The sequence below is a fragment of the Monodon monoceros genome, unplaced genomic scaffold (genome assembly GCF_005190385.1).
Source record: "Monodon monoceros isolate NGI ecotype Baffin Bay Population unplaced genomic scaffold, NGI_Narwhal_1 Super_Scaffold_22, whole genome shotgun sequence".
Classification (NCBI taxonomy): Eukaryota; Metazoa; Chordata; class Mammalia; order Artiodactyla; family Monodontidae; genus Monodon; species Monodon monoceros.
This window is the reverse complement of record NW_021703779.1, coordinates 13,143,125-13,155,242: the sequence shown is the minus strand read 5'-3', so window position 1 is coordinate 13,155,242 and position 12,118 is coordinate 13,143,125. Positions and strand designations below refer to the sequence as shown.

Here is a 12,118-nt window from a genome sequence, read left to right as displayed (position 1 = left end):
AGCTTAGCTAGAGGCTGCTTATGACTTGTAAGCATTTAAAAAAATGATCTCTAACTTTGAAAATAGCAAAATCTGAATGCAAAATATTTGGTGAATAGAAAGATACACAAACAAGTAAAAGTAAAATCACTCCGAATCCCACCCCAAAGATAACCTGTCATGCTACCACTCAAGATACATTTTTGCTTGTACTTTCCAATCTTTTTTTCTATATATACTTTGAACAAAATTGGGTTTCTGTTGTATTGAGGTTTGCTTTTATTTTTCCTTTAAGGGCATATCAAGAACATTTTCCCCATGGTTACATTCTCCTACAGCATCATGTTTAAAGGCTGACTAGTCTTCCTTCTTACGGATTAACGTAATTTGTTTAACCGTGTAACTTACTTCTAATCTTTTGCTATTGTAAACAATGATGGACAGCAATAATATCCTATGAAGTTATCAAGACCATAAAAATATATGCTCAAGATATGCAGTACACTTTTGTTTATAATAATGATAAAAATGCAATCAACCTCAATGTCCCCAGGCTGAGGAGTGATTAAATATAATATGGCACATTAATAGAATAGTATGCAGCCATGAAAAAAGAGATCACTCTACACTGACCAAAATAAAAAGATGCCTATGGTTTATGGTTAGTGCAAAAGCATGTATAGGTAATGTGATTCCGTTTTTGTGGGGACAAACAGTAAATGTCCATATTTGTGTATATGATTGGGTACACTTAGGAATCAGGTTTGAAAGGACATCCACTGAATGTGTCAGCCATAGTTACTCCTAGTGCTGAAAATAAGGGGAATGGGTGGTGGGGGGGTAGATTCTACTTTTTGCTTTATACACTATTGCTGTATTTCTTACAATAAGCATATATTATTTGTACAATTAATCAAGGAGAAGCCCACAAAAAACATAAATAATGACTACTAACTCAAGAAAATAGAAAAATGAAAATGATGGAGACTGAAACTTTGTATATAATTTATAGGAAAACTTCACACACAAAAATGTGTTAGAGATGTTTATTGTACTTTAAAATAGCTGAAAAAGCTGGTGTGGCAAATCATTCTGGGAAATATTAATAATAGTAATAATAAATAATGCTTCCATGAGATTACATATAGCACCTTCCATACTTCCCTCCCAAGCCCCCTCAGCTCCTCAGATACCACCAGACACTCAGAAACAACCCTGACACCCCTGACTGGGCTCTGCTCACGACCTAAACCTTCCTTCAAATCATCAGGACCAAGTTCAATCACAGGCATCTGACTAATGTGACCCCAGAGCTTCATGACCAACAGGGCCTGGTGCATGGCCTCCAGGATCCCTTATTTAGAGCAAGACGCGCAGCCCCCTTTTCCTAAGTTACAAAGAACTTGACAGTATATTCCCTGGACGCTGGCGTAACAGCCCATATTTCTGCTTTGAGAACAAAGTGGGATCAGCTCCCTCGGCCTGGGAGCCTCTCCCTGTCCTGAGCAGCTGTGAGCAGCTTTTTCTCTTGCGCTCAGGCGAGCTACACATTCGGAGTGTGGGCGTCGGAGAGGAAGTGCATGGTCAGAGGAGGGTGGCAGGGAGCGCGCAGCTAAAGGGACACCCTGGCAACACTGAGGGGTCCCAGAAGAGGAGCAGCTTCTCTAATGAAATTTGGAGAAGACTTAAAAAAAATAGATCTTCCTTAGGGCCATGCTGGCTAAACATAGAGCTGGCTTTCGTCACCTCTTCAGATCGCTTTGAAACTGCGTTATCTCTCCTCAGAATGACATGAGTTTATGTTGAGTGGGCACAACTTTATAGCTGTATTTTGTCTCAATGGCAGGGACATCTACTTGCCCTGTAGACTAAACCATGGGCAGTTTGAGGGCAGGGAGTATCCCATACATTTCAGTATCTCTCATAAGGCCCAGGCATTGCGTAGGCACTCAATAAATGTTTGTTGAATGGAAAGGCTACCATGTATGTCTTCATTTCCTATGTAAAACCATGAAAATTGACTCTGAGGCTTACATAGTATAAGGATTCAGAATTCAGGAAATGGAAGACTCTTGTTAAACTGCTATCATACTCAAACTAACTTCTCAAATCCTGAAGTGTTGCTAGAGTGCTCACCAAGGGATTCTGAGTCTACTGCCTTACCTGATACAGGAAATTTAATAAAATGGCAAGAAAAATTGTCCTAGTGTTAATGCCCTGTCCATTTGAACATATAGTGTTAAGAGGAAACAACCAGAAGGGGTAAAGGAGCCACAATACACACACACACTCACTCAATCAAGGCTTTTTAAACTTTTCTGGGTTGTATTTCTGGCTGTAACATGTTATATTTGAATATTTAAGATTTTCATGGAATTTATTCTTAAGTTTAGGAAATATTTATCAAGGTGTTGAAAGAACTAAAAAGGACTTGGGGCAATTTCTGAAGAACAATCCCATCTTATGGGTGGAGAAATGAGGTGGGCAGAGGTAGAATGGGGGAGGGGATCCCGGTTTCTAAGCCCCTGATTGAGAGCAGGTTCTATATCCGCATTTTGATGTGAATGGAAACCCCTGTTGCATTGGCTGCCCTGTGGGAATTGGCTTACCGCGTCATCCCAAAGTCAGAAACCTTCACAGAGAGGTCACTGTCCACCAAGCAGTTCCGAGCAGCCTTTAGAGGGAAAGCAAAATTACCAAGTAGTAAAGATGACCAAGAATCCCCTGGCATCAAAATCAGACATTTTCCTTTTCTTTGGCAGAATTCTCAGCAAAATCGAAGATTGCCTATCACAACCCCAAATGCTCTATTTCAAAGGAAATATCTAGAGTATAGGAGTTGTCTTTTTTCCTTCGCAATTTTCCATTTTTCAGAATGAAAATGTGCTCCCATAAGTATTTTGCCTCAAGCATCCATCCTTGTCAAACAGCACGAAAGGTATTAGACATTAAACACAGAACATGAGCTCATCAATGAGAAGGCAAAAATCATGTCTAGGGGTTCCCTCTCCACACTGCTAGGGCACCGTGCATTAACAGGCGCTTTGAAGGCATAACTGCTGCGCTGGGAACCCCACATACACTGGCCTAGTGTGCGTGGCAGGTTTGCTGTTCAGCACAAGAAAATCTTAAAGATCAATCGATACCACTGCAAACCAAGTAGAACACTCTCCATGCCCACCCTGACCCAAAGACACACACAAATTTCATTTCTTGTATTTTTGGTTACGGTACTGAACAACTCCTTTAGCACTAAACCCTTCCTGGAGTAAAGGTAACCTTGGGTTAAATGGTTCTGGGAAACAGTAAAGTGACCAAAGTCTTTCCTTTCCATCTGTTTTCCTTTATACCGCAACCTAACTACATAGATCTTGATGGCTACTTCTACTCTTTCTATACTTCAAGTATTTTATTGTGAAATTGTGATTTTGATTACAAAAATGTCATGCGCTTAAGCATGTCACAAGTGAGCAAAGTATAAGTGAAGATGCCCTCCTTGCCGTCCCTCCCAGTGGCCCCATCGCTGGAGGAGGGAGCTGGGGATAGCTTTCTTTCCTTACCAAGTCCCGGTGTATGAACTGGTGGCTCTCCAAGAAGGCCATGCCTTCACAGACATCATAGCACATTTCTAAGAGCTGGGAGGGCTCAAGTCTTTTCCCATGACTCTTCAGGTAACTCAGCAAGCAGCCATTGGTTATATATTCAGTCACTATGTATATAGGGTATCTCTTTGAACACACTCCATAGAATTTCACCAGCTTGGGATGGTTGAGTTTCCTGGAAACAACAGATGTTCAAAGTTCAATACTCAATTTCCATACTGCATTTTCCAGATGTCCTGAAAAAGAATCACTGTCAGATTTTTGTGTGTTTTAATTTCCCCCCTTCTAGTAGAATGGAGGAAGGGTCTGATTCTGGGAGCATTAGCCTTTGGAAGCAGAAAAATGCTGCCTCCTCTTGGATATTGACAACCGCAGCAGCCGTTAAGCTGTTCTGGGTGCCTGTTCAACTTTGCTACAGAGAATCAGGGTAGCAGTGGTCTGTTGCCTCAGAAATCCTGCTTAGTCTCGTGGCATCTTGAGAACTCCATGGCTGATTTGGAGGAAGCTATACCCTAGGAGAAGTCACTTCCATTTTAAAGCATCCAACTTTCATGTCTAAACATTTCATTTAAAAAAATAGAATATGAAGGGTGTAGGTAAATGAAAATAGTTTCCATGTTAGAGAAGTGAGATTAGTTCTGATTTTCCTTTCTTTTTAAAAAAATTTCATTTTGCATTATTGTGACGTTATTTTTTTGATGATAAACTTAGAAAAGAATAACCACGTGACATAGCACTTCTAGTAGGTCATGACAGCTATTATGATGTTCATCAACTAGTCCTTATGTAATTGATCTATTATCAATTTACAGGATGCTGCTTTTTTTTCTTTTCCATTATGGTTTATTACAGGATATTGAATATAGTTTCCTGTGCTATACAATAGGACCTTGTTGTTTATCCATTCTCTATATAATAATTTGCATCTGCTAACGCCAAACTCCCACTCCATCCCTCTCCCACCCCGCTTCCCCTTGGCAACCACAAGTCTGTTCTCTGTGTCTGTGAGTCTGTTTCTGTTTTGTAGATAAGTTCATTTGTGTCATATTTTAGATTCCACGTCTAAGTGATATCATATGGTATTTGTCTTTCTCTGTCTGACTTACTTCACTTAGTATGATAATCTCTCGGGCCATCCATGTTGCTGCAAATGGCATTATTTCGTTCTTTTTTATGGCTGAGTAATAGTCCATTGTATATATGTTCCACATCTTCTTTATCCATTCTGCTGTCGATGGACACTTCGGTTGCTTCCATGTCTTGGCTATTGTAAACAGTGCTGCTATAGATGAACTTATTTGCAAAGCAGAAAGAGAGTTGCAGATGTAGAAAACAAACTTGTGGTTTCCAAGGGGGGAAGGGGGGGGTGGGATGAATTGGGAGATTGGGACTGACATATATACACTACTGTATATAAAATAGGTAACTAATGAGAACCTACTGTATAGCACAGGGAACTCTACTCAGTGCTCTGTGGTGACCTAAATTGGAAGGCAATCTAAAAAGGAGGGAATATATGTATATGTATAACTGATTGACTTTGCTGTACAGCAGAAACTAAGAGAACATTGTAAAGCAACTGTACCCCAATAAAAAAAATAGTCCTGCTATGAACATAGAGGTGCAGGTATCTTTTCCAATTATGGTTTTCTCAGGGTAGATGCCCAGGAGTGGGATTGCTGGGTCATATGGTAGCTCTATTTTTAGTTTTTTGAGGAACCTGCGTACTGTTTTCCATAGTGGCTGCACCAACTTACATTCCCACCAACAGTGTAGGAGGGTTCCCTTTTCTCCACACCCTCTCCAGCATTTGTTATTTGTAGATTTTTTTGGTAATGGCCATTCTGACTCATGTGGGGTGGTACCGCATAGTTTTGATTTGCATTTCTCTAAAAATTAATGATGGTGAGCATTACAGGATGATTCTTTAATGTTCAGATGTGTAAAGTAAATTAAATTTAACATGTCAACTTGACAATTTTTTTAACAGATGAGGATTCATTAAATATTCAGTTATTTTTTTCCTCCTTAGTTTAACTATAGGGACATGTGTTATCATGTTACTCAAGGCTGGGTTATGCATATTTGAGCAGTGTTAGGGACCTGCATTGCTCCCTTCAAAGGGAAGGCTTGTGGTGGGACCAAGGTCTATCACCCAATAAAAGGTGTTCCTTGAGCAAATTCAGTCACTGCCCAGGGGGCACATGGTAGGAATACCATGTCAATTGACACCTCCCACATTTCAGGCCTCCGTTTGACCGTTACATTTGAGATTTAACAGTTTCCCCTGATGATACAGTTTGGACTCATTCTCTGTGACTAGGTGATTTGTTAATGACTTTTTAGGATTCTGTAGGATTACCAGCTCTCTAATAGCAAAAAAATATCTTTTAAAGTTACACCATGACACAGGGGTTACACCATGACCCTAAGGGAGTTTCTGTCGGATTTTTCTGTTCTGACATCAAGGACCCCTTTCCCCGTTTTATGACAGTACAATTGCCAGAGATAGGATGAACTACATTATTTGCAGGGATCAGTGCAAAGTGAAAATGCAGGGATCCTTGTGTAAGAATTATTAAGAATTTCAATGGTGACAGCACAGCATTAAACCAAGCGCGGAGCCCTTCTAAGTGCAGGAGCCCTTGACACTGTGCAGGTTGTGTGCCCATGAAGCCAGCTCCAGCCAAAGGCTTCTGTTTGCATAGTACCTCTGCTTCCAAACAATTCGGCAATTGCAGTAGAAGTGGTTATTCTGACTCTCCGGGTACTTTTGGTCTTCATAAAAGAATGACTAAGGAAATGGACACTGGAAGGTCTGCTGGGTTTGCATCTCTGCTCTGCCACTTTTACTAGCTTGGTGACCTTGGGCTAGTTATTTAACATTTCTGTGCTTTAGTTTCCTACCAAACACAACAATGTTTTCCTACCAAAGACAACAATGGTACATCCCTCATAGCCTTCTTATGAGGATTGAATGCATTAATGTTTATAAAGCACTCAGATGCCTGTAAACACTGTATATAAGTGTTTAAGTAAATTTTTTAAAAATGTTATTCCTCTGTAGCAGGCTAGGCTTTATGGTTTCAAGTGTCTTTGACCAAAGGCCTGCTATAGCATTGTTTCTCATACCATGCTGATTCGTTCCTTAGAGTAGGATGGCCAGCTCACTGTCCCAGTTTGCCTGGGACTGAGGGGTTTCCCAGGATGTGGGACTTTCAGTGCTGAAACCAGGAAAGTCCCAGGCAAAAATGGATGGTTGGTCACCCTTCAAAGTCTGATTCACCGTGTTGACAAGAGGTGTAATCATTAAAAGAGTTCTTTGTACTTACATGAGAGAGGGAGAGGGGGAGAGGGGGAGAGAGGGAGAGAGAACACATATGAATTGCCAAGGGTTGAGAGCTGCGCTTGGAGCTGAGGTCCATTAGCAAGGGTATCTTCATTTATCAGATGAGGAAAGAAGTAGGGTGAGAACAGGACTTGTACCACACTGTGTTGGGATATTGTTGTAGGGCGTTAGTTTTCAGTAGTGCCTTAGTCCTGGCCACTAGAAGCTCATGCCCTTGGGCATGTGCTTTACAGGGCCCCACTCTGTTCCTCATTCCACCGCATCCCTCCCCACAGGACAAAGAGGCCAGAGGGCTAAGGAGACATGTCCACTCAGAACCAGTGTATCTCTTTATCACTCTTGGGGTACCAGGACTCTGGAATCCCCTGCCCACAAAGTACTGAGGCCTCTTCCAGGACCTTTGCAGACTCTTCCTGGTCTATCTCCCCAAGAGTGAACCATGCTATTGGTGTGCCTACCCCTAGCCGAGATAGTTGCTTGTGGGAGACACAGAGGGAGCTCGGATGTACTGAATGCTATGTCTGCATATAGGCACTGAGTACAGGATGGGGCTGGGGGTGGGAAGAGAAAGGGGAGAGGTGGAGTTTTGCGGTGGGTGGGGAGCATGGTCCAGAGGCTGACTTCTCTAAAGAGCCTTGAGAATTCTAAATTTGAATACGACCTTTCAGGTTGTTGTGAAGGTATACTTGTCAGAGGAGACGCATAGAACCAATTTTGTGTGATGGTGTGTTAAATTGACTTATAACTTCTAAATATTTGTATCTATGATCTGTGGATTCTTTTTTTCCTGTTGAAAAATGGTGCATTTTTAAATTAAAGTATAGTTGATTTACGATGTTGTGTTAGTTTCAGGTGCACAGCAAAGTGATTCAGATACACACACACACACAAACACACACACACTCTTTTTCACAGTCTTTTCCATTATAGGTTATTACAAGATACTGAATACAGTTCCTTGTGCTGTACAGTAGGTCCTTGTTGCTTATCTATTTTATATACAGTGGTGTGTAGATGTTAATCCCAAACTCCTAATCTATCCCTCCCCTGACCTCTCCCCTTCGGTAACCATAAGTTGGTTTTCTATGTCTGAGTCTATTTCTGTTTTGTAAATAAGTTCATTTGCGTCATATTTTAGATTCCACATAAAAGTGATATCATATGATATTTGTCTTTGTGTTCACTTAGTATGATCATCTCTAGGTCCATCCATGTTGCTGCAAATCGTATTATTCCATTCTTTTTTATGACTGAGTAATATTCCGTTATATGTTCTATGCTATGTGGACTCTTGATTCAGGCCTTGCAAATGTTAGGGACAGATCCGTTAGCATGAATGTCCCCTCATGGTGAGGGTAAACCACCATTCCTCAGGAGAAACTTACATCATGGTCTGGGCCTCCTGGAAGAATTCATCTTCTGACATGGAGCCCTCCTTGATCATCTTAACAGCAACATCATACTGCCCCTTCCACTTGCCCAGGTGGACCACTCCAAACTGGCCACTTCCCAGCTCCTCCAACAGGGTAATCTCTTCTCTTTTCAGTTCCCAGATTCCTAATAAGGCAAGACAGACCCTCTTTAGGATGAGAATAGAAGGCTTTGGGGCTAACAGCTTCCCAAGTGGTTCCCTCTCCAATGAGAGTTTAACACTGACAATATGAAGAACAGCAAGACCTTTTAATTTTAAGTTGATCACTTAAAAAGAAAATCCTTAGTGATATGGTCTTATGATCTATTAGACCACATGATAATGTCACCAGAACAGTATTGTTCCTGAAGCACCTACAATTATTGACAAGAAAAGTTAGAGTGAAAAAACCTTTGCCAACCAGAGGCGTCTTGGAAAGACTTGGTGTCAAAATGTGCTCAGTGCCCTTAGCTTAGTAAAATATCATTACATTTTCTTATAAAATAAATTAAGCTGTGATCCAGGTTGCAAACTGGCTCCCCTGAGCAGGCAGAGAATCCCAGAAGAAGAAAGGACAGGCAGTGGGGTTCTAGAGGCTGATGACTGGGTCAGTCTTTTTGGTAATGCTGGGGAGATTACAGAGTTAGGTTGGGAGGACAGAAAAGGTTTCAGTTTGTATAAGAAAACGAATGAATATATTAGAGCTGAAGCCCTCCCTGACACAAGCTGAATAGGGATCTCCTCCCTGTCTTCCATCTTTTTTTTTTCCAGTAAATTAACCACATATATATATATATATATATATATATATATATTTAAAATGAAAAATGGTAGGAAATGGAGTTTAAGAACCCAAGGGCATGTCCATACCACTTCCCAAGGACACGGAGATGGGAACCTTGTTGGCCTTCGTTGACACAGGGTGGCGGAGTCGTGTGATCATGCCTGCAATGGAATCAGCTTCACATCATCACATGATGACATTATATCACATCACACTACCTTACATCGGTTCGCACCTCTGCTTATGCTCTCTCTAGAGCAGCTGAAAAAGCACAGAGTTCATGATGTTGTCATGCAGAGAGAGACTCCATTCTAACCATATTCATCCTGTAGTTACATTAATTTGCTTGACTTGACTAACTAGTTCTATGTAAAGCAAAAATTCAAAGAGTAAAAGCTATCAATACTTCATGTGATTTTTTAAAAATCTCATCAAAGTTAGTTGCTTGATGGAATCTTTTATTTTAAAAAGTGTCTCATTTTTATTTTGCTAGCTTTTCTTGTTTTAATTATTTTATTGCATTTGTAGCTAGCCATCAACTATTTTTTTAAATTGAAGTATAGTTGATTTACAGTATTTTATTAGTTTCAGGTGTACAGCACAGTGATTCAATATTTTTATAGATTATACTCCACTTAAAGTTATCACAAAATAATGGCTCTTTTCCCCTGTGCTGTACAATATATACTTGTTGCTTATTTATTTTAGACATAGTAGTTTGTATCTCTTAATCCCCTGTCTCTATCTTGTCCCTCCCCCCTTCCCTCTCCCCACTGGTAGCCACTAATTTGTTCTCTTTATCTGCGAGTATGTTTCTGTTTAGTTGTATTCATTCGTTTTATTTTTTAGATTCCACATATAAGTCTTATTTCACTGACTTATTTCACTAAGCATAAACCCTCTAGGTCTACCCAGTTGTTACAAATGGCAGAATTTCATTATTTTTTATTGCTGAGTAATATGCCATTGTATATACATATACCACATCTTCTTTATCCATTCATCTGTTGATGGACACTTAGGTTGTTTCCATATCTTGGCTATTGTAGATAATGCTGCTGTGAACATGGGGTGCATATATCTTTTCAAATTAGTGTTTTCATTTTCTTCAGATATATACCCAGGAGTGGGATTGCTGGGTCATACGGCAGTGCTATGTTGAGTTTTTTGAGGAACCTCCATGCTGTTTTCCATAGTGGCTGCACCAATTTACATTCCCACCAGTAGCGTACTAGGGTTCCCTTTTTTGCACATCCTTGTTAACGTTTGTTATTTGTGGACTTTTTGATGGTAGCTATTCTGACAGGTGTGAGGTGATAGCTCACTGTGGCTTGGATTTGCATTTCTCTGATGAGTACTGATCTTGAGCATCTTTTCATATGTCTTTTGGCCATCTTATATCCTCTTTGGAAAAATGGCTAGTCAGGTATTTTGCTATCTTTTTATAGTCCCATATTTAAGTATTATACACACAGCACATACATTTGGTTAAAAAAAAACAAATCCAAACAGTACACAAGGGTACAAGATAAGTAAACCACTTGAATTTTTTTTTTTTTTTAAATGAGCTTGGGCTTCCCTGGTGGCACAGTGGTTGAGAGTCCACCTGCCGATGCAGGGGACATGGGTTCGTGCCCCGGTCCGGGAGGATCCCACATGCCACGGAGCGGCTGGGCGTGTGAGCCATGGCCGCTGGGGCTGCGCGTCCGGAGCCTGTGCTCCGCAGCGGGAGAGGCCCCAACAGTGAGAGGCCCACATACCGCAAAAATAAAAATAAAAAAAATTAAAAATGAGCTTATTCCTAAATTGCATTTAACGGTCAAGTCATTTTAATTGTTTACATGGAGTTATGGTAAAGCTGGGTTAAAATAATCAAAGTATTTATAGTGGTTCAAAATAACTCATTTAAAAAAATGTATGTTTCTTGCTTTAGATGTGTGATGTTTTCCAAGTCCTGGGAGCTCTCACACATGTTCCGTTTCTCTCCTTCCTTTTTTCTCTATTACTTATCTAGTTTTTACATGAGTGGTCTCTTGTAAATCCTGCACCTTTAATTAGCAAAAAAAAAAAAAAAAATTAACATACTCCTCCAAAATATGTGTATATATAATTGCTGCTGTGTTGATACAATATATGAATCATAAAATATACTCACAAATAGAAAACTTAAGAGAATTAGTTTTTAGAAACAAATCTAAATAAACATTTTAGTATTTTCTTCCAATCCCCTGGGGAATTTCTTGTGTATCCTCTGGAGTGGAATCATTCCACTTGGAGACATCTATTTATACAACACCTTTTCCAAAGTGTATTTTTCAGGTGCTACATGTTAAAATACACAATTGAAGAAATTGGGACCATGGAAAAACACAAATAAAAACCAAAATCAACACCAGGAGTAAAAGCAATTCACCCACGTGCCTGTGATCAGGTCAGGTAGAGTTGCACAAGTTTGATGCTGATCCCACAGCTTACTTTTACTAACTGTTGGAAATTCATCCAGTCACTGCCTGTAAGTGGAACTAGTCTAGATAAGACATTTAGAGTGGATTCTTAAATTTCATTTTTTTTAGGTTTATTGAGATTTTATTGACATATAACATAGGTAACTCTTAAGGTGTACAACTGTGATGATTTGATACATGTATACAGTGCAAAATGATTGCCACAATAAGGTTAGTTAATACTTCCATTACAAGGGATTTCTATATATTTTTATATTATTTTATACTATTTGTATCAGTCAATTAGGCAAAATTTAAAAAGAGTGATGGCACCCAGGGTCAGTGAGGATGAAGTGTTGCTGTTAGTGGGAGCGTACATTTCTGAATAGCATTTGACAGTGTCTGAATTTTAAACATTCTTAACCATTATCTCAAATTCCACTTTTAGGGAATTTGGCTACAGAGACACTCATACAGGTACACAGAGCTATGTTTGCATGAAACAGCCATTGTTATGTGAAAATATTGTACATGATCCAACTGCTAATC

The 12,118-nt window shown here is 39.8% G+C and overlaps 1 protein-coding gene across 1 annotated transcript in view; it reads right to left on the bottom strand.

Annotated features, from left to right (window-relative positions):
- Positions 1–12,118, bottom strand: part of BMX (BMX non-receptor tyrosine kinase) — a 49,344-nt gene that overhangs the window by 7,165 nt on the left and 30,061 nt on the right. Inside the window, exons 13-16 of the mRNA XM_029240701.1 lie at positions 9,212–9,286; positions 8,316–8,487; positions 3,540–3,756; positions 2,589–2,653 (exon numbers count right to left, since the gene is read on the bottom strand). Coding sequence (XP_029096534.1) covers positions 2,589–2,653; positions 3,540–3,756; positions 8,316–8,487; positions 9,212–9,286 — 529 coding nt within the window. The remainder of the gene's footprint in view (positions 1–2,588; positions 2,654–3,539; positions 3,757–8,315; positions 8,488–9,211; positions 9,287–12,118) is intronic.